General features: G+C 45.7%; 1 protein-coding gene and 1 gene segment (V, D, J or C); one reads left to right on the top strand and one right to left on the bottom strand.

Moving 5' to 3' along the window:
* Nucleotides 1-7,680, bottom strand: part of LOC137373118 (Ig kappa chain V region Mem5-like) — a 55,501-nt gene extending 47,821 nt beyond the window's left edge. The window contains 2 exon segments of the V gene segment in view: nucleotides 7,080-7,385; nucleotides 7,572-7,680. Coding sequence covers nucleotides 7,080-7,385; nucleotides 7,572-7,620 — 355 coding nt within the window.
* The window catches only part of LOC137373116 (ral guanine nucleotide dissociation stimulator-like 1), a 128,620-nt gene that overhangs the window by 74,120 nt on the left and 30,829 nt on the right, over nucleotides 1-23,671 (top strand). For all 4 annotated transcript variants that reach the window (XR_010975588.1, XM_068037981.1, XM_068037980.1 and 1 more), the window contains exon 2: nucleotides 12,116-17,759. Coding sequence is in view for 3 of the 4 variants with exons in the window: in XM_068037981.1 (XP_067894082.1) it covers nucleotides 17,001-17,759 (759 nt within the window). In the remaining variant the exon portion in view is untranslated. The remainder of the gene's footprint in view (nucleotides 1-12,115; nucleotides 17,760-23,671) is intronic.

Raw genomic sequence — 23,671 nt, forward strand, 5'->3', positions numbered from 1 at the left:
TGGGATGTGTCAGTGCGGGAGGTGGGACTGTGTGTCCATGAACATATATTATATATAACTGTGGGATGTGTCAGTACAGGACGTGGGACTGTGAGCCCATTATTATATATTCTAGATAACAGTGGGATGTGTCAGTACAGGGGGTGGGACTGTGTGTCCATTATTATTTATTATATATAACTGAGGGATGTGTCAGGACAGGAGGTGGGACTGTGTGTCCATTATTATATATTATATATAACTGTGGGATGGGTCAGTGCGGGAGGTGGGACTGTGTGTCGATTATTATATATTATATATAACTGTGGGATGTGTCAGAGCGGGAGGTGGGATTTTGTGTCCATTATTATATATAATATATAAATGTGGGATGTGTCAGTGCAGGAGGTGGGACTGTGTGTCCATTATTATCTATTATATATAACTGTGGGTTGTGTCAGTAGAGGAGGTGGGACTGTGTGTCCATTATTATCTATTATATATAACTGTGGGATGTGTCAGTGCGGGAGGTGGGACTGTGTATCCATTATTATATAATATATATAACTGTGGGTTGTGTCAGTAGAGGAGGTGGGACTGTGAGTCCATTATTATATATTATATATAATTGTGGGATGTGTCAGTGCAGGAGGTGGGACTGTGTGTCCAATATTATATATTATATATAACTGTGGGATGTGTCAGTGCGGGAGGTAGGACTGTGTGTCCAATATTATATATTATATATAACTGTGGGTTGTGTCAGTAGAGGAGGTGGGACTGTGAGTCCATTATTATATATAATATATAATTGTGGGATGTGTCAGTGCGGGAGGTGGGACTGTGTGTCCATTATTATATATTATCTATAACTGTGGGTTGTGTCAGTAGAGGAGGTGGGACTGTGAGTCCATTATTATATATAATATATAATTGTGGGATGTGTCAGTGCGGGAGGTGGGACTGTGTATCCAATATTATATATTATGTATAACTGTGGGATGTGTCAGTGCAGGAGTTGGGACTGTGTGTCCAATATTATATATTATGTATAACTGTGGGTTGTGTCAGTAGAGGAGGTGGGACTGTGAGTCCATTATTATATATAATATATAATTGTGGGATGTGTCAGTGCAGGAGGTGGGACTGTGTGTCCAATATTATATATTATATATAACTGTGGGATGTGTCAGTGCGGGAGGTGGGACTGTGTGTCCATTATTATATATTATATATAACTGTGGAACGTGTCAGTGTGGGAGGTGGGACTATGCGTCCATTATTATATATTATATATAACTGTGGAAAGTGTCAGTCGAGGAGGTGGGACTGTGTGTCCATTATTATATATTATATATAACTGTGGGATGTGTCAGTGCGGGAGGTGGGACTGTGTGTCCATTATTATATATTATATATAACTGTGGGATGTGTCAGTACAGGAGGTGGGACTGTGTGTCCATTATTATATATTATATATAACTGTCGAACGTGTCAGTCGAGGAGGTGGGACTGTGCGTCCAATATTATATATTATATATAACTGTGGGATGTGTCAGTGCGGGAGGTGGGACTGTGTGTCCATTATTATATATCATATATAAATGTGGGATGTGTCAGTACAGGAGGTGGGACTGTGTGTCCACTATTATATATTATATATAACTGTGGGATGTGTCAGTGCAGGAGGTGGGACTGTGTGTCCATTATTATATATTATATATAACTGTGGGATGTGTCAGTCCAGGAGGTGGGACTGTGTGTCCACTATTATATATTATATATAACTGTGGGATGTGTCAGTGCAGGAGGTGGGACTGTGTGTCCATTATTATATATTATATATAACTGTCGGATGTTTCAGTGAGGGAGGTGGGACTGTGTGTCCATTATTATATATTCTAGATAACTGTCGGATGTGTCAGTACAGGAGGTGGGACTGTGTGTCCATTATTATATATCATATATAAATGTGGGATGTGTCAGTACAGGAGGTGGGACTGTGTGTCCATTATTATATATTATATATAACTGTGGGATGTGTCAGTGCAGGAGGTGGGACTGTGTGTCCATTATTATATATTATATATAACTGTCGGATGTGTCAGTGCGGGAGGTGGGACTGTGTGTCCATTATTATATATTCTAGATAACTGTCGGATGTGTCAGTACAGGAGGTGGGACTGTGTGTCCAATATTATGTCTTATATATAACTGTGGGATGTGTCAGTGCGGGAGGTGGGACTGTGTGTCCATGAACATATATTATATATAACTGTGGGATGTGTCAGTACAGGACTTGGGCCTGTGAGCCCATTATTATATATTCTAGATAACAGTGGGATCTGTCAGGACAGGAGGTGGGGCTATGTGTCCAATATTATATATTATATATAACTGTCGGATGTGTCATAATGGGAGGTGGGACTGTGTTTCCAATATTATATATTATATATAACTGTGGAACGTGTCAGTCGAGGAGGTGGGACTGTGCGTCCATTATTATATATTATATGTAACTGTGGGATGTGTCAGTGCGGGAGGTGGGACTGTCTGTCCATTATTATATATTATATATAACTGTGGAACGTGTCAGTCGAGGAGGTGGCACGGTGCGTCCATTATTATATATTATATATAACTGTGGGATGTGTCAGTGCAGGAGGTGGGACTGTGTGTCCATTATTATATATTATATATAACTGTGGAACGTGTCAGTCGAGGAGGTGGGACTGTGCGTCCATTATTAGATATTATATATAACTGTGGGATGTGTCAGTGCGGGAGGTGGGACTGTGTGTCCATTACTATATATTATATATAACTGTGGAACGTGTAAATCAAGGAGGTGGGACTGTGTCTCCATTATTATATATTATATATAACTGTGGAACGTGTCAGTCGAGGAGGTGGGACTGTGCGTCCCTTATTATATATTATATATAACTGTGGAAAGTGTCAGTCGAGGAGGTGGGACTGTGTGTCCATTATTATATATTATATATAACTGTGGGATGTGTCAGTGCGGGAGGTGGGACTGTGTGTCCATTATTATATGTTATATATAACTGTGGGATGTGTCAGTACAGGAGGTGGGACTGTGTGTCCATTATTATATATTATATATAACTGTGGAACGTGTCAGTCGAGGAGGTGGGACTGTGCGTCCATTATTATATATTATATATAACTGTGGGATGTGTCAGTGCGGGAGGTGGGACTGTGTGTCCATTATTATATATCATATATAAATGTGGGATGTGTCAGTGCAGGAGGTGGGACTGTGTGTCCATTATTATATATTATATATAACTGTCGGATGTGTCAGTGCGGGAGGTGGGACTGTGTGTCCATTATTATATATTCTAGATAACTGTCGGATGTGTCAGTACAGGAGGTGGGACTGTGTGTCCAATATTATGTCTTATATATAACTGTGGGATGTGTCAGTACAGGACGTGGGACTGTGAGCCCATTATTATATATTCTAGATAACAGTGGGATCTGTCAGGACAGGAGGTGGGGCTGTGTGTCCATTATTATATATTATATATAACTGTGGGATGCGTCAGTACAGGAGGTGGGACTGTGTGTCCATTATTATATATTATATATAACTGTGGGATGCGTCAGTACAGGAGGTGGGACTGTGTGTCCATTATTATATATTATATATAACTTTGGGATGTGTCAGTGCGGGAGGTGGGACTGTGTGTCCATTATTATATATTATATATAACTGTGGGATGTGTCAGTACAGGAGGTGGGACTGTGTGTTCATTATGATATATTATATATAACTGTGGGACGTGTCAGTGCAGGGCTTGGGACTGTGTATCCATTATTATATATTATATATAACTGTGGGATGTGTCAGTACAGGAGGTGGGACAGTGTGTCCATTATTATATATTATATATAACTGTGGGACGTGTCAGTGCAGGGGTTGGGACTGTGTATCCATTATTATGTATTATATATAACTGTGGGATGTGTCAGTACAGGAGGTGGGACTGTGTGTCCATTATTATATATTATATATAACTGTGGGACGTGTCAGTGCAGGGGTTGGGACTGTGTATCCATTATTATATATTATATATAACTGTGGGATGTGTCAGTACAGGAGGTGGGACTGTGTATCCATTATTATATATTAGATATAACTGTGGGACGTGTCAGTGCAGGGGTTGGGACTGTGTATCCATTATTATATATTATATATAACTGTGGGATGTGTCAGTACAGGAGGTGGGACTGTGTGTTCATTATTATATATTATATATAACTGTGGGCCGTGTCAGTACAGGAGCTGGGACTGTGTGTCCATTATTATATATTATATATAACTGTGGGACGTGTCAGTGCAGGGGTTGGGACTGTGTATCCATTATTATATATTATATATAACTGTGGGATGTGTCAGTACAGGAGGTGGGACTGTGTGTCCATTATTATATATTATATATAACTGTGGGACGTGTCAGTGCAGGGGTTGGGACTGTGTATCCATTATTATATATTATATATAACTGTGGGATGTGTCAGTACAGGAGGTGGGACTGTGTGTCCATTATTATATATTATATATAACTGTGGGACGTGTCAGTGCAGGGGTTGGGACTGTGTATCCATTATTATATATTATATATAACTGTGGGATGTGTCAGTGCGGGAGGTGGGACTGTGTGTCCATTATTATATATTATATATAACTGTGGGATGTGTCAGTACAGGAGGTGGGACTGTGTGTTCATTATGATATATTATATATAACTGTGGGACGTGTCAGTGCAGGGCTTGGGACTGTGTATCCATTATTATATATTATATATAACTGTGGGATGTGTCAGTACAGGAGGTGGGACTGTGTGTCCATTATTATATATTATATATAACTGTGGGATGTGTCAGTGCAGGGGTTGGGACTGTGTGTTCATTATTATATATTATATATAACTGTGGGACGTGTCAGTGCAGGGGTTGGGACTGTGTATCCATTATTATATATTATATATAACTGTGGGACGTGTCAGTGCAGGGGTTGGGACTGTGTGTTCATTATTATATATTATATATAACTGTGGGCCGTGTCAGTACAGGAGGTGGGAATGTGTGTCCATTATTATATATTATATATCACTGTGGGATGCGTCAGTCTCGGAGGTGGGACTGTGCGTCCATTATTATATATTATATATAACTGTGGGCCGTGTCAGTACAGGAGGTGGGAATGTGTGTCCATTATTATATATTATATATAACTGTGGGCCGTGTCAGTACAGGAGGTGGGACTGTCTGTCCATTATTATATATTATATATAACTGTGGGATGCGTCAGTATAGGAGGTGGGACTGTGCGTCCATTATTATATATTATATATAACTGTGGGATGTGTCAGTACAGGAGCTGGGACTGTGTGTCCATTATTATATATTATATATAACTGTGGGATGCGTCAGTATAGGAGGTGGGACTGTGCGTCCATTATTATATATTATATATTACTGTGGGCCGTGTCAGTACAGGAGCTGGGACTGTGTGTCCATTATTATATATTATATATAACTGTGGGATGCGTCAGTACAGGAGGTGGGACTGTGTGTTCATTATTATATATTATATATAACTGTGGGCCGTGTCAGTACAGGAGGTGGGACTGTGTGTCCATTATTATATATTATATATAACTGTGGGCCGTGTCAGTACAGGAGCTGGGACTGTGTGTCCATTATTATATATTATATATAACTGTGGGATGCGTCAGTACAGGAGGTGGGACTGTGTGTTCATTATTATATATTATATATAACTGTGGGCCGTGTCAGTACAGGAGCTGGGACTGTGTGTCCATTATTATATATTATATATAACTGTGGGCCGTGTCAGTACAGGAGCTGGGACTGTGTGTCCATTATTATATATTATATATAACTGTGGGATGCGTCAGTACAGGAGGTGGGACTGTGTGTTCATTATTATATATTATATATAACTGTGGGCCGTGTCAGTACAGGAGGTGGGACTGTGTATCCATTATTATATATTATATATAACTGTGGGCCGTGTCAGTGCTGGAGGTGGGACTGTGTGTCCATTATTATATATTATATATAACTGTGGGCCGTGTCAGTACAGGAGGTGGGACTGTGTGTCCATTATTATATATTGTATATAACTGTGGGCCGTGTCAGTACAGGAGGTGGGACTGTGTGTCCATTATTATATATTATATATAACTGTGGGCCGTGTCAGTACAGGAGGTGGGACTGTGTGTCCATTATTATATATTGTATATAACTGTGGGCCGTGTCAGTACAGGAGGTGGGACTGTGTATCCATTATTATATATTATATATAACTGTGGGATGTGTCAGTACAGGAGGTGGGACTGTGTGTCCATTATTATATATTATATATAACTGTGGGCCGTGTCAGTACAGGAGGTGGGACTGTGTGTCCATTATTATATATTATATATAACTGTGGGCCGTGTCAGTACAGGAGGTGGGACTGTGTGTCCATTATTATATATTATATATAACTGTGGGCCGTGTCAGTACAGGAGGTGGGACTGTGTGTCCATTATTATATATTATATATAACTGTGGGCCATGTCAGTACAGGAGGTGGGACTGTGTGTCCATTATTATATATTATATATAACTGTGGGATGCGTCAGTACAGGAGGTGGGACTGTGTGTCCATTATTATATATTATATATAACTGTGGGATGTGTCAGTACAGGAGGTGGGACTGTGTGTCCATTATTATATATTATATATAACTGTGGGCCGTGTCAGTGCTGGAGGTGGGACTGTGTGTCTATTATTATATATTATATATAACTGTGGGATGTGTCAGTACAGGAGGTGGGACTGTGAGTCCATTATTATATATTATATATAACTGTGGGACGTGTCAGTACAGGAGGTGGGACTGTGTGTCCATTATTATATATTATATATAACTGTGGGATGTGTCAGTGCAGGAGGTGGGACTGTGTGTCCATTATTATATATTATATATAACTGTGGGATGTGTCAGGACAGGAGGTGGGACTGTGTGTATTGAGGTTTTTGTAAGGCTCTGTCTCACTGTGGATAGACCAGCTTTTAGCTTGCTGACAGTAATAATCTGCGACATCCTCATTCTGTACATTACTGATTGTCAGAGTGAATTTGGTGTTCTGTTGACTGCCGGTGAATCGTTCGGATATTCCTGTGTATCGAGTTGTTGCATAATAGATCAGGAGAGTGGGTTTCTGACCGTCTCGCTGCTGATACCAAGCTACTTCATTGCTCACGGACTGGCTGGCCGTACAGGTGATCGTTGCGGTCTGTCCCAGTGTCACTGACAGTGCCGGTGGAGACTGGGTCATGATGATGGTGTCTCCACTGATACCTGAGGGGTAATAGAGAAACAGAGTGAAGTAAGAACTGTCACAGAAAGACCCTGTAAAATGAGATATTATTAGAGACAGTGACCGCTCCTCATGTTTCAGCATTTTCTCTCCAATCACAAGTCAGTAGAATTGGACTGAAACAAACAGCAGGAAAATATTAACCGTGGAAGGAGAGAGATTTGTACCTGCGACGCAGAATGCCAGAGGCCAGATCAGCTGGATGGGTGAAATCATGGTGCCTGCTCCTGTCTCTGTGCCTGGTTACTGATAAACTCTCCCTTCACTGGGCTCTGCTTTATAAAGCTGCAGCCTGTGAGAGTCTGACTGCCTGTTTCTCAGTATGTAAATGGTATCACCCAGAGAAAGGCACGTCAGCAACTCTCACTTCCTCTTCTCTCTTTCTGTTTCCCTCACTACCTCCCTCCTTCTATTTCTCACCCCCTCTCTCTCTGCCTCTTTATCTCCTATCTCAATCCCTTTCCCTCTTTTGCCCTCTCCCTCTCACTCACTGTCTCTCTCTCCCCCACCCTCCTGAAATCTTTCTCACTCCCCTTCCCTCATTCTCCTTGTCTCTCTCTCCATATCTCTTTCTCTCTTTTTCTGCTTCTCCCCATCCCTACCTCTCACTCTTTGTCTCTCTGCCTGCTCTCTGTCCGCTCTCTCTCCCTCATTCTCTGTCTGTATCTCTCTCTGTCTGTGTCTTTGTCTTTCTGCCTACTCATCTCTCTCTCCCTCACTCTTTGCCTGTCTCCCCATCTTGTTCTTCCAATCTCACTCTCCCTATTTTGCTCTCTCCTCCTCTCCCTGTCTCCCTGTCTCTGTCTCTCTCCCTCCCCATCTCTCTATCTCTCTGTCTTTGTTCCTCTGCCTACTCATCTCTCTCCCACCCTCCATTGTTCTGTAATTCTGTAACTGATCTCTAAAACAGGAGTTATTACTGGAGACTGGAACACTTTGAGGCCTGGTGCAACAGTTAAATGTCTCCCTCTCTATCTCTCTCTGTCTCACAGCCTCCACCTCACTCTCTCTTTCCCACAGTCTCCCAGGTGGAGCACAGTTAAATGAAGGGTAAAACTCCCTCTGCTCTGCCCCACCAATGGATGTTAACCCTTGACACCAGAAACATGCCTTCTCCTGGAGTAAGGCCCCATTCCCCACAGTGACCATGCTTTGGCCTCTCTCAGTAAGACTGGCAGATTATTGTCAAATTTAGGGCAGTTCTGTGCTGTTGGTCTATTCTCAATGGGACTGGTTTGGACAGAAAGCTCATTTCATGAAGGCCCAGCAGAGAGAGGAGATCCTCACCCCATCAGTGTGAGCTGGAGGGACAGGACAGAGTCTGACCCACTGCCCCATCCTGTCAGCTCATAACATGTTCAAATCCCTTCCCGTCTCCATCCCCTTCCATGGTCAGGCTCCAGGTCATTGGAGTTTTACTGGGATGAGGGGCGGACAATCAAACATTTACAACATGAAGGAGCTGTCCTCCACATCAACCATAGTGTCCATGTTCCATTGGTCCTCCAATAGGGACCAGTAAACATGGGCCTCCTTCCCACTGGACCTCCAATAGGGACCAGTAAACATGGGCCTCCATCCCACTGGGCATCCAATAGGGACCAGTAAACATGGGCCTCCTTCCCACTGGGCATCCAATAGGGACCAGTAAACATGGGCCTCCTTCCCACTGGGCATCCAATAGGGACCAGTAAACATGGGCCTCCTTCCCACTGGGCATCCAATAGGGACCAGTAAACATGGGCCTCCTTCCCACTGGGCATCCAATAGGGACCAGTAAACATGGGCCTCCATCCCACTGGGCATCCAATAGGGACCAGCAAACATGGGCCTCCTTCCTACTGGGCATCCAATAGGGACCAGCAAACATGGGCCTCCTTCCCACTGGGCATCCAATAGGGACCAGCAAACATGGGCCTCTGTTTTCCTCCATGGCCTCACTCCTCCCTACCTTTGCCTCCTGCTGCAGACTCACATTCCCTCTCTCACTCTTCCATATTCTGACACTGCTTTCCTGCCCATCGCTGCTTCCTTCATCCCACCATTGACAGCAGGGTCTTCAGATGCCTCGGCCCTGCTCTCTGAACTCCCGCCATTAATCCCTCTCCCTCTCCAGGTCTCTCTCTGCTCCATCAAACTCTATCCTTTCACCCAAGCCTTTGATCACTCTTCCTAAAGACCCCTCACCACCTCCTCCGTTCCTCATACTGCAGCTCTGTGAAGCATCTTGTGACGTTTTGTATATTATAGGCGCTATATAAATTCAAGTTGGGTGTGGATTTCGGGTGGGGACAGAATTGGATACAGTGGTGATGGTCCCTGTAGTCAAATATCCTGTTGACAGGGTCCAGGCTTATAGACACAGAATGGGGAAGTGGGTGAGGTAGGAATGTGCTGTCGGGGCCCATGGAACTGTCACCCCAGCATGAAGTGTCGCTCAGGAGGGGAGAGGGAATGTTCGGAGTCCTGAGCTCCATTTCCCACACCAGGCATTTTGTCTTCCAATGAATGAATGAGATGCCAATTTCGAGCCCAGGTTAGGGACAGTCTCGTACTGTGGGCCCAGGTCTCGATAAGGGAATTGGAGATATACCTGAAAAGGAAAGATTTTCTGGGTTATAGGGCTAGAGAGGGGCAGTGGGACTAATTGGGTAGCTCACAGGCACGATGGGCTGAATGGCCTCCTTCTGTGCTGTAAAATTCTAGATAGTGTGTGCGGTTCACAGTTTTCTCCCGTGTCATTAACAAACGTCCAGCTGCTCCAAGCTCCTTCTTTCACTTCCTCTGTTGGTTAAGTTTCAATCTTCCGAACTGACAGTCTTTGCAGTTATTTTTTACATTGGGGATTTCTGCTGTGGTCTGAGTCTCTAATAATAACCGTCCAATCAGTGAAAATAACAGCAGCTGAGAGCAGTCAGCACTGAGGACCCAGTCTCACTGGGAAACACATTGGGAAGATCAAAGCTGATTGTTTAGTGAATTCTCTGAATACTCTTGACTCCCCCACCAGAGGAAACAGTTTCTCTTGATCTCTCTGAATCATTTTAATCCTTTATTCATCTTAAATACCTCAATGAGATCACCCCTAAATTCTCTGAACTCAAGGGAATACAAGCCTAGTCTATACAATCTGTCCTGATAATTTAACCCTTTCAGTCCCGGTATCATTCTGGTGAATCTGTGCTGCACCCCCTCCAAGGCCAATCTCTCCTTCCTGAGGTGCGGGGCCCAGAACTGAACACAGTTACTCCAGATGCAGTTAAACCAGAGCTTTATTCAACTGGAGTAAAACCCCTTTGTATTCCAGTCCCCTTGATAGAAAGACCAACATTCCATTAGCCTTATTCAATATGTTTTGTACCTGTCACTAGATTTTAGTACTTTCTGTACTTGGACCCTTAAATCTCTCTGTTCCTCCACAGTTCTCAGCTTCTCACCATTTAGAAATTACTCTGATTTATCTTTCTCAGGTCCAAACTGGATGACCTCACACTGTCCACATTGAACTCCATCTGCCATTGTCTTCGGTCCCCATCACAAACTCCATTCCCGAGCCACTGATTCCATCCCTCTCCCAGGGACTGTCTGAGACTGAACCAGGCAGTTCACAGCCATGGCATTGTAGTTGATGCTGAGATGTGTTACTGACCACATAAACCACATCATCACTAAAACCACCTATTTCCACATTGCTAACATTACCAGTTTCTACCACACCTCAGCTCATCCACTGCTGAAACCCTCATCCATGCATTTATTACCTCTAGACTTGAGTATTCCAATGCTCTCCTGACAGGTCTCACACATTCTACCCACTGTAAACTTGATCTCATCTAAAACTCTGCTGCCTGCGTTCGAACTCGCAGAAAGTCCTGTCCTGTTCCCCCATCACCTCGATGCTCATTGGACAACATTGTCTCCTGGTTCGGCAATGGCTCAGTTTTAAAATTCTCATCCTTGTTATCAAATCCCTCCCTATCTCTGGAACCTCCTCCAAGCTGCTGAACTTAGTGTCATCAGCAATCTTGGATAGATGTCTCTATTCCTTCATCCAAGTCATTGATCAATATCGTGAAAAGTTGAGGCTCCAGCACAGATCCCTGGGGACACCACTATTCACAGCTTGCTAACTGGAGTAAATACACATTATCCCTACTCTCTGTCTCCTACCTCCTAACCAATTCCTTACCCATGTCAAAACATTTCCTCACATTCCATATGCTTCCATTTTGCGAACAGTCTCTTGTGTGGAACCTTCTCAAATGCCTTCTGGAAATCCATATAAATAACATCCATAGACATTCCCTTATCGACCACATTAGTGACCGCTTCAAAAAATACAACTCGGTTAGTTAAACATGTTTCACCCTTTTTAAATCCGTGCTGACTCTCTCTGATCAGTTTATATTTGTCAGTCATTCTGTCCCTAATAACAGATTCAAATAACTTCCCCAAAACAGATGTTAAACTGAGATGTTAGTCGTGAATTACTCAAGCAAACAGCCGTCAGAGAGACGAGGGCTGAACGGCCTCCTCCTGTGCTGCAGAATTATACTGCTTTTTGGCTGAAACATGTGGATTGGAACAGGAGGTGTGCTGGAGTTTAAACAATGAGTTAAATATGGAGGTAGTGTCATTAGTGGGTAATGCACAGTCTACATTGTGTCCAGGACCCTCTCTAAAAGATGTCTTTCTCTTTTTCCTTTTTCAGGTCCAGGGCTGTAATTAAGGAGCTGAAAGAATATTTAGTGAAGAAGTTTCCGGACTGTGCGGTGTGTGTGAAGGTGTTCGGCAGTGACTGATGATTACAGCTCCTTGTTCAGTCTGCTCCGCCCTCACCACTGATCAAGCCATGTAACCTCCTGTCACACTGAGTGAAATTACAATCGATATCATAGTGTCAGTCACAGAAAACAACAGCATCACAGTCTGAGTCACTGGGACAGACATCACTGCCTCACATCAAAGAACAGACCCCTTATCCCCTCTCACCATGTTCATAAACCATACAGTAGAGAAAATATACTGACAAACACCACCTTATATTAAACACTCACATCCATAGAACACCTTCAGAGGTAGAGGATGGGACAGAGATTGAGAGAGATAGATAGAAAGAGAGAGTGAGATGGAGAGAGAGAGAGATAGACTCTGTGTCAGCTCCTGTACATGTTTTTTCTTATTCATTCATGGGATGTGGGCATCACTGGCTAGGCCAGCATTTATTGTCCATCCCTAATTGCCCTTGAGAAGGTGATGGTGAGCTGCCTTCTTGAACCGCTGCAGTCCATTTGGGGTAGGTATACCCACAGTGCTGTTAAGAAGGGAGTTCCAGGATTTTGACCCAACGACAGTGAAGAAATGGGAATATAGTTCCAAGTCAGGATGGTGTGTGACTTGGAGGGGAACTTGCAGGTGGTCGTGTTCCCATGCATCTGCTGCCCTTGTCCATCTAGGTGGTAGATGTCACAGGTTTGGAAGGTGTTGCCTAAGGAGGCTTGGTGTCTTACTGCAGTGCATCTTGTAGATGGTACACACTGCTGCCATTGTAGGTCTCTTGTGGAGGGAGTGAATGTTTGTGGATGGGGTGCCAATCAAGCAGGCTGCTTTGTCCTGGATGGTATCGAGCTTCTTGAGTGTTGTTGGAGCTGTACCCATCCAGGCAAGTGGAGAGTATTCCATCACACTCCTGACTTGTGCCTTGTAGATGGTGGACAGGCTTTGGGGAGTCAGGAGGTGAGTTACCCGCCACAGGATTCCTAGCCTCTGACCTGCTCTTGTAGCCACGGTATTTATATGGCTACTTCAGTTCAGTTTCTGGTCAATGGTAACCCCCAGGATATTGATTGTGGAGCATTCCGCGATTGTAATGCCATTGAATGTCAAGGGAAAATATTTAGATTCTTACTTGTTGGAGATGGTCAGTGCCTGGCACTTGTGTGGCGCGAATGTTACTTGCCACTTATTAGCCCAAGCCTGGATATTGTCCAGGTCTTGCTGCATTTCTACACGGACTGCTTCAGTATCTGAGGAGTCACAAATGGTGCTGAACATTGTGCAATCATCAGCGAACATCCCCACTTCTGACCTTATAATTGAAGGAAGCTCATTGATGAAGCAGCTGAAGATGGTTGGGCCCAGGACACTACCCTACAGAACTCCTGCAGTGTTGTCCTGGAGCTCAGATGATTGATCTCCAACAACCACAACCATCTTCCTTTGTGCTAGGTATGACTCCAGCCAGTGGAGGGTTTCCCCCTGATTCCCATTGACCTCAGTTTTGCTCGGGCTCTTTGATGCCATACTCTGTCAAATGCTGCCTTGATGTCAAGGGCGGTCACTCTCACCTCACCTCTTGAGTTCAGCTCTTTTGTCCATGTTTGAACCAAGGCTGTAATGAGGTCAGGAGCTGAGTGGCCCTAGCGGAACCCAAACTGAGCGTCACTGAGCCGGTTATTGCTAAGCAGGTGCCGCTTGATGGCACTGTTGATGACACCTTCCATCACTTTACCGATGATTGCGAGTCGGCTGATGGGGCGGTAATTGGCCGGGTTGGATTTGTCCAGCTTTTTGTGTATAGGATATACCTGGGCAATTTTCCACATTGCAGGGTAGATGCCAGTGTTGTACCTGAACTGGAACAGCTTGGCTATGGGCGCAACAAGTTCTGGAGCACAGGCCTTCAGTATTGTTGTTGGAATGTTATCAGGGCCCATAGCTTTTGCAGTATCCAGTGCCTTCAGTTGTATCTTGATATCACGCGGAGTGAATCGCATTGGCTGCAGTCTGGCATCTGTGATGTTGGGGACTTCAGGAGGAGGCTGAGATGGATCATCTACTCAGGACTTTTGGCTGAAGATTGTTGCAAATGGTTCAGCCTTATCTTTTGCACTGATGTGCTGGGCTCCCCCATCATTGAGGTTGGGGATATTTGTGGAGCCTCCTCTTCCAGTTAGTTGTTTAATTGTCCACCACCATTCACGACTGGATGTGGCAGGACTGCAGAGCTTAGATCTGATCCGTTGGTTATGGGATTGCTTAGCTCTGTCTATCGCATGCTGCTTACGCAGTTTGGCAGGCAAGTAGTCCTGTGTTGTAGCTCCACCGGGTTGGCACCTCATTTTGAGGTATGCCTGGTGCTTCTCCTGGCATGCCCTCCTGCACTCTTCATTGAACCAGGGTTGATCCCCCGGCTTGATGGTAATGATAGAGTGGGGGATATGCCAGGCCATGAGGTTACAGATTGTGATTGAGTACAATTCTGCTGCTGCTGATGGCCCATAGTGCCTCATGGATGCCCAGTTTTGAGTTGCTAGATCTGTTCAAAATTTATCCCATTTAGCACGGTGCTAGTGCTACACAACATTATGGAGGGTATCTTCAATACGAAGACGGGACTTCGTCTCCACATTGATTGTGCGGTGGTCACTCCGACCAATACTGTCATGGACAGAAGCATCTGTGGCAGGCAGCTTGGTGAGGATGAGGTCAAGTATGTTTTACCCTATTATTGGTTCACTCACCACCTACTGCAGACAGTCTTGCAGCTATGTCATTTAGGACTTGGCCAGCTCAGTCAGTAGTGGTGCTACCGAGCTACTCTTGGTGATGGACATTGAAGACTCCCACCCAGAGTATATTCTGTGCCCTTGCCAGCTTCAGTGTTTCCTCCAAGTGCTGTTCAACATGGAGGAGTACTGCTTCATCAGCTGAGGGGGGCAGTAGGTGTTAATCAGCAGGAGGTTTCTTTGCCCATGTTTAACCTGATGCCATGAGACTTCATGGGGTCTGGAGTCACAGTTGAGGACACCCTCCCAACTGTATACCACTGTGCTGTCCCCTCTGCTGGTTCTGTCCTGCCGGTGGGACAGGACATAGGCGGGGATGGGGATGGTGATGGCAGTATCTGGGGCATTATCTGCAAGGTATGATTACGTGAGTATATCTATGTCAGGCTGTTGCTTGACTAGTCTGTGGGACAGCTCTCCCAATTTTGGCACAATCCCTAGGTGTTAGGAAGGAGGGCTTTGCAGGGTTGACAGGACTGGATTTTTCGTTGTCATTTCTGGTGCCCAGGTCAATGATGTGTGGTCCGTCCAGTTTCATTCCTTATTGACTTTGTAGCAACTAGATACAACTGAGTGGCTTGCTAGGCCATCTCAGAAGGCATTAAGTATAAAACGCATTGGGACTGGAATCACATATAGGCCAGACCAAGTATGGATGGCAGATTTCCTTCCCTAAAGGGAATTAGAGAACCAGATGGGCTTTGACAACAATCGGCAATGGTTTCATAGCCATCATTAATTCCAGATTTATTAACTGAATGCAAGTTTCACCTTCTGCACTGATGGGATTTGAACCCATCTCCCCAGAGTAATACCCTGGGTCGCTCGTCCAGTGACAATACCACTACACCACCACCTCCCCACATGTAAGAGTGAAGAAGTCTTATTGCAGTTCGATCGGACCTTGCTGAGACCACACCTGGTGAACTGTGGACAGTTTTGGTCTCTTTACCTAAGGCAGGATATACTGGCCTTGGAAGGAGTGCAGCAAAGATTCACCAGACTGATTCCTGGGATGAGGGGATTGTCCTATGAGGAGAGATTGAGTAGACTGGGACATTATTCCCTGAAATGTAGAAGAATGAGAGGTGATCTGATTGAAAGATATACAATTTGTAATGTGATTGACAGGGTAGATACTGGGAGGATGTTTTCGCCTGGCTGGGGAATCTAGAACTAGGGGTCCCAGTCTCAGAATAAGGGGTCGGCCATTTCGGACTGAGATAAGGAGAAATTTCTTCACTCAAGATGTTGTGAATCTTTGGAATCTTTGGAATTCTGTATCCCAGAGAGCTGTGGATGCTCAGTCCTTGAGTATATTGAAGACAGGGGTCCATACATTTTTGGTTACAACAGAAATTAAGGAATAGGGGATAGTACGGGAAGGTGGAATTGAGTGAGAAGACCAGCCATGATCATATTGAATGGTGGAGTAGATTCAAAGGGCCGAATGGCCTCCCCTGCTCCTATTTCTGGTGTGATTATAATTGTGTCAGTGTGTGTTAATAATAAATGGGTTTCCTCTGTTTTAACTGGTCATTATTTAATGATTGAGCTGTTACCCAGGATAAGCTGCAGAAGGTCCAGTTTCTAACCAGAAACTCACCACTCGGGCTCTTGGTCAACATGAACTGGTTACTGTCCCGCCCTCCCTGACTAGTCTCTGAGTTACTGTATTTAAAATGTACATTTTCCTTTAATCCATCCACTGCAGTCTCCAGCCAGGGCTCCATTCATCCAGTGCAGTCTCCAGCCAGGGCTCCGTTCATCCAGTGCAGTCTCCAACCAAGGCTCCATTCATCCAGTGCATTCTCCAGCCAGGGCTCCATTCATCCAGTGCAGTCTCCAGCCAGGGCTCCATTCATCCAGTGCAGTCTCCAGCCAGGGCTCCATTCATCCAATGCAGTCTCCAGCCAGGGCTCCATTCATCCAGTGCAGTCTCCAGCCAGGCCTCCATTCATCCAATGCAGTCTCCAGCCAGGGCTCCATTCATCCAGTGCAGTCTCCAGTCAGGGGTCCATTCATCCAATGCAGTCTCCAGCCAGGGCTCCATTCATCCAGTGCAGTCTCCAGCCAGGCCTCCATTCATCCAATGCAGTCTCCAGCCAGGGCTCCATTCATCCAGTGCAGTCTCCAGCCAGGGCTCCATTCATCCAGTGCAGTCTCCAGTCAGGGCTCCATTCATCCAGTGCAGTCTCCAGGCCAGGGCTCCATTCATCCAGTGCAGTCTCCAGCCAAGGCTCCATTCATCCAGTGCAGTCTCCAGCCAGGGTTCCATTCATCCAGTGCAGTCTCCAGCCAAGGCTCCATTCATCCACTGCAGTCTGCAGCCAGGGCTCCATTCAACCACTGCAGTCTCCAGCCAGGGCTCCATTCATCCAGTGCCGTCTCCAGCCAGGGCTCCATTCATCCAGTGCAGTCTCTAGCCAGGGCTCCATTCATCCAGTGCAGTCTCCAGCCAGGGTTCCATTCATCCAGTGCAGTCTCCAGCCAAGGCTCCATTCATCCACTGCAGTCTGCAGCCAGGGCTCCATTCATCCACTGCAGTCTCCAGCCAGGGCTCCATTCATCCAGTGCCGTCTCCAGCCAGGGCTCCATTCATCCAGTGCAGTCTCTAGCCAGGGCTCCATTCATCCAGTGCAGTCTCCAGCCAGGGCTCCATTCATCCAGTGCAGTCTCCAGCCAGGGCTCCATTCATCCAGTGCAGGCTCCAGCCAGGGCTCCGTCCATCCAGTGCCGTCTCCAGCCAAGGCTCCATTCATCCATCACATCAGTAAAACGTACAAGGTGAAAACCATCGAACTGTAATAGTGGAGACTGTCGTCAGGATGGGGGAGCAGGGAGCTGCATGGATTGGTGGAGGGACATCCTCTTTCCTCTCAGATACACACCTCCCTGAGCTCCATCCCTCCCTCCATCCAAGCTCCATCCCTCCCTCTATCTGATCTCCATCCCTCCATCTATCTGAGCTCCATCCCTCCCTCTATCTGAGCTCCATCCCTCCCTCTGTCTGAGCTCCATCCCTCACTCTATCTGAGCTTCATCCCTCCCTGTGTCCGAGCTCCATCCCTCCCTCTGTCTGAGCTCCATCCCTCCCTCTATCTGAGCTCCATCCCTCCCTCCATCCGAGCTCCATCCCTCCCTCTATCTGATCTCCATCCCTCCATCTATCTGAGCTCCATCCCTCCCTCTATCTGAGCTCCATCCCTCCCTCTGTCTGAGCTCCATCCCTCCCTCTGTCTGAGCTCCATCCCTCCCTCTATCTGAGCTTCATCCCTCCCTGTGTCTGAGCTCCATCCCTCCCTCTGTCTGAGCTCCACCCCTCCCTCTATCTGATCTCCATCTCTCCATCTATCTGAGCTCCATCCCTCCCTCTATCTGAGCTCCATCCCTCCCTCTGTCTGAGCTCCATCCCTCCCTCTGTCTGAGCTCCATCCCTCCCTCTATCTGAGCTTCATCCCTCCCTGTGTCTGAGCTCCATCCCTCCCTCTGTCTGAGCTCCATCCCTCCCTCTATTTGAGCTGCTGGGAGTCAGACCTGAGTTTGTTACATTTAATACCATTCAGAATAATGTCTGCATATTTTAAGTGTAAGTTTGATGAAATAAATTTGAACAGCACCAAAAACATTACAAATGGCTACTACATTTGGCAAAGTAGAAACCACAGCATTGTGTCAATGAGCATAGAACTAATGAAAGGGAGAATAAAAACTTTATGAATATGATTATCAGAAATGTGTCATTATTATATTTAAAAAGGTCTCCTTGTCAGTAAAGATATATCCTGTTGAGTAATATATGCAGACAGGCTGTGCTAAAGTTGGACAATGTTGAGATGTTGATTTCATGTTTTAACAATAAGCAGAATTAAGTTAACAAGATGTGAACAAGATGAGCAGAAATTGTTTACAGATGCTGATGACAGCCTCTGTGTTCCTCAGAGGGTCCCAGTTGTGTTGTTCACAAACCATGTTTTGCAGCCAGGCTGCTCTTCTTAAAGGCAGGCTGTCCCTTTTAAAGGAAATCTGAACTGAATAATATTGCTGCAGTTTAAATGATGCCAAACAGAATGCCAGGGGAGGGAGGGGCTTCAAGGATGACAGAGGCATGAACAGTGGAGGTGGGTAGGAGCAGAGATACCATGGTTCTTCAGGGGGTGGGGGTTGCGGTTAGGATGCATTGGTGGGTGTGTGAGGGTGAGGTGGAGTATTTGACTGTCAGGAGTGAATCCTGAGTGCTCGGGATTGTTACTGGGTGAGTGATGGGGGTGTGGTACAATGAGCAGGAGGAGAGGTTGGTGCTGTGCTTGGTGGGAGATGTCCTGTGAAGATACATTCACTGACCTTGACCACCCTGTGAGGTCACTGAACTTCTCGCGACACTGCTGTCAGGTCCTCAGGTCCAGACTCCAGGAATTGACCTCCCTGGTCATCGCTCCCATTCTCTTCTGAGAGTTTTGCTTTGAGGGCCTCCTGGCTTCTTGTGCAAACATTGATTCTCTCCTCCTTTGTACCTCCTCTATTAATGTCTCCAGTGTCACATCGGGAAACTTGGGAGCCCTCTCTCTGCTCTCCAGCCTGTGTTTTCAGGTACATCACACTTCACAGTCCAGTCTGTGTACTCAAGTAGATCACACTTCACAGTCCAGTCTGTGTACTCAGATACATCACACTTCACAATCCAGTCTGTTTACTCAAGTAGATCACACTTCACAGTCCAGTCTGTGTACTCAGATACATCACACTTCACAATCCAGTCTGTGTACTCAGGAACATCACACTTCACAATCCAGTCTGTGTACTCAGATACATCACACTTCACAATCCAGTCTGTGTACTCAGATACATCACACTTCACAATCCAGTCTGTGTACTCAGGAACATCACACTTCACAATCCAGTCTGTGTACTCAGATACATCACACTTCACAATCCAGTCTGTGTACTCAAGTAGATCACACTTCACAATCCAGTCTGTGTACTCAAGTAGATCACACTTCACAGTCCAGTCTGTGTACTCAAGTAGATCACACTTCACAGTCCAGTCTGTGTACTCAGATACATCACACTTCACAATCCAGTCTGTTTACTCAAGTAGATCACACTTCACAGTCCAGTCTGTGTACTCAGATACATCACACTTCACAATCCAGTCTGTGTACTCAGGAACATCACACTTCACAATCCAGTCTGTGTACTCAGATACATCACACTTCACAATCCAGTCTGTGTACTCAGATACATCACACTTCACAATCCAGTCTGTGTACTCAGGAACATCACACTTCACAATCCAGTCTGTGTACTCAGATACATCACACTTCACAATCCAGTCTGTGTACTCAAGTAGATCACACTTCACAATCCAGTCTGTGTACTCAGGTACATCACACTTCACAATCCAGTCTGTGTACTCAGATACATCACACTTCACAATCCAGTCTGTGTACTCAGATACATCACACTTCACAATCCAGTCTGTGTACTCAGGAACATCACACTTCACAATCCAGTCTGTGTACTCAGATACATCACACTTCACAATCCAGTCTGTGTACTCAAGTAGATCACACTTCACAGTCCAGTCTGTGTACTCAGGTACATCACACTTCACAATCCAGTCTGTGTACTCAAGTAGATCACACTTCACAATCCAGTCTGTGTACTCAGGTACATCACACTTCACAATCCAGTCTGTGTACTCAGATACATCACACTTCACAATCCAGTCTGTGTACTCAGATACATCACACTTCACAATCCAGTCTGTGTACTCAACTAGATCACACTTCACAATCCAGTCTGTGTACTCAGGTACATCACACTTCACAATCCAGTCTGTGTACTCAGATACATCACACTTCACAATCCAGTCTGTGTACTCAGGAACATCACACTTCACAATCCAATCTGTGTACTCAGGTACATCACACTTCACAATCCAGTCTGTGTACTCAGGTACATCACACTTCACAATCCAAACTGTGTCCTCAAGTAGATCACACTTCACAATCCAGTCTGTGTACTCAGGTACATCACACTTCACAGTCCAGTCTGTGTACTCAGGTACATCACACTTCACAATCCAGTCTGTGTACTCAGGTACATCACACTTCACAATCCAATCTATGTACTCAGGAACATCACAATTCACAATCCGGTCTGCATACTCAGGAACATCACACTTCACCATCCAGTCTGTGTACTCAGGTACATCACACTTCACAATCCAGTCTGTGTTCTCAGGAACATCACACTTCACAATCCAGTCTGTGTACTCAGGTACATCACACTTCACAGTCCAGTCTGTGTACTCAGGTACATCACACTTCACAGTCCAGTCTGTGTACTCAGGTACATCACACTTCACAATCCAGTCTGTGTACTCAGGTACATCACACTTCACAGTCCAGTCTGTGTACTCAGGTACATCACACTTCACAGTCCAGTCTGTGTACTCAGGTACATCACACTTCACAGTCCAGTCTGTGTACTCAGGTCCATCACACTTCACAGTCCAGTCTGTGTACTCAGGTACATCACACTTCACAGTTGAGTCTGTGTACTCAGGTACATCACACTTCACAATCCAGTCTGTGTACTCAGGTACATCACACTTCACAGTCCAGTCTGTGTACTCAGGTACATCACACTTCACAATCCAGTCTGTGTACTCAGGTACTTTTTTTTTTTATTTCCAAAATATACTTTATTCATAAAAATCTGTAAAAATTACATTGCCAAACAGTTTCCAAACTGCACCAAAAAATACAAACATTGCAAGGGAGATCAGTTTCCTTTAATACTGTCATGAGTTTCTTCCCAACCCCTCCGTTTCACAATTGTCATGTCAATTACAGTTTTACATTTACAACAATTGAGAATATTAACGATACAGTTCGAGGGGTTTCCCATGGATCCAGCCCCTCAGTCCAGCTTGGTGGGGGAACCTTACACTGTGGTCTTTCCCCATTGAGCCTTTGCTGCGGCTGCCCCAAGCTTTAGTGCGTCCCTCAGCACGTAGTCCTGGACCTTGGAATGTGCCAGTCTGCAACATTCGGTGGTGGACAACTCTTTGCGCTGGAAGACCAGCAAGTTTCGGGCAGACCAAAGGGCGTCTTTCACCGAATTGATAGTCCTCCAGCAGCAGTTGATGTTTGTCTCGGTGTGCGTCCCTGGGAACAGCCCGTAGAGCACAGACTCCTGTGTTACAGAGCTGCTTGGGATGAACCTTGACAAAAACCACTGCATCTCTTTCCACACCTGCTTTGCAAAGGCACATTCCAGGAGGAGGTGGGCGACCGTCTCTTCCCCACCACAGCCAACGCGGGGGCACTGTGCGGAGGGGGCGAGACTTCGGGTGTGCATGAAGGATCTGACGGGGAGGGCCCTTCTCACCACCAGCCAAGCTACGTCTTGGTGCTTGTTTGAAAGTTCTGGTGATGAGGCATTCCGCCAAATGACTTTGACGGTCTGCTCGGGGAACCATCCGACAGGATCCACCGTTTCCTTTTCCCGTAGGGCCTTGAGGACATTCCGTGAAGACCACTGCCTGATGGACCGGTGGTCAAAGGTGTTTTTCCGCAGAAACTGCTCCACGAAGGATAGGTGGTATGGCGCCGCCCAACTGCATGGTGCGTTCCGCGGCAATGTGACCAGGCCCATCCTTCGCAACACCGGGGACAGATAGAACCTCAGCACGTAGTGACACTTGGAGTTTGCGTACTGGGGATCTACACATAGCTTGATGCAGCCGCACACGAAGGTGGTCATCAGGATGAGGGCCACGTTGGGTACATTTTTCCCGCCCATGTCCAGAGATTTGAACATCGTGTCCCTCCGGACCCGGTCCATTTTAGATCCCCAGACGAAGCGGAAAATGGCTCGGGTGACTGCCACGGCGCAGGAGTGGGATATGGGCCAGACCTGCGCCACGTAGAGCAACAACGTGAGCGCCTCGCACCTGATGACCAGGTTCTTACCCACAATGGAGAGAGATCGCTGCCCCCACATGCCCAACTTTTGTCGTACCTTGGCTACTCGCTCCTCCCATGTTTTGGTACTTCACAGTTGAGTCTGTGTACTCAGGTACATCACACTTCACAGTCCAGTCTGTGTACTCAGGTACATCACACTTCACAGTCCAGTCTGTGTACTCAGGTACATCACACTTCACAATCCAGTCTGTGTACTCAGATACATCACACTTCACAATCCAGTCTGTGTACTCAGATACATCACACTTCACAATCCAGTCTGTGTACTCAACTAGATCACACTTCACAATCCAGTCTGTGTACTCAGGTACATCACACTTCACAATCCAGTCTGTGTACTCAGATACATCACACTTCACAATCCAGTCTGTGTACTCAGGAACATCACACTTCACAATCCAATCTGTGTACTCAGGTACATCACACTTCACAATCCAGTCTGTGTACTCAGGTACATCACACGTCACAGTCCAGTCTGTGTACTCAGGTACATCACACTTCACAATCCAAACTGTGTCCTCAAGTAGATCACACTTCACAATCCAGTCTGTGTACTCAGGTACATCACACTTCACAGTCCAGTCTGTGTACTCAGGTACATCACACTTCACAATCCAGTCTGTGTACTCAGGTACATCACACTTCACAATCCAATCTATGTACTCAGGAACATCACAATTCACAATCCGGTCTGCATACTCA

The sequence above is a fragment of the Heterodontus francisci genome, chromosome 8 (genome assembly GCF_036365525.1).
Source record: "Heterodontus francisci isolate sHetFra1 chromosome 8, sHetFra1.hap1, whole genome shotgun sequence".
In the NCBI taxonomy this organism is placed as follows: Eukaryota; Metazoa; Chordata; class Chondrichthyes; order Heterodontiformes; family Heterodontidae; genus Heterodontus; species Heterodontus francisci.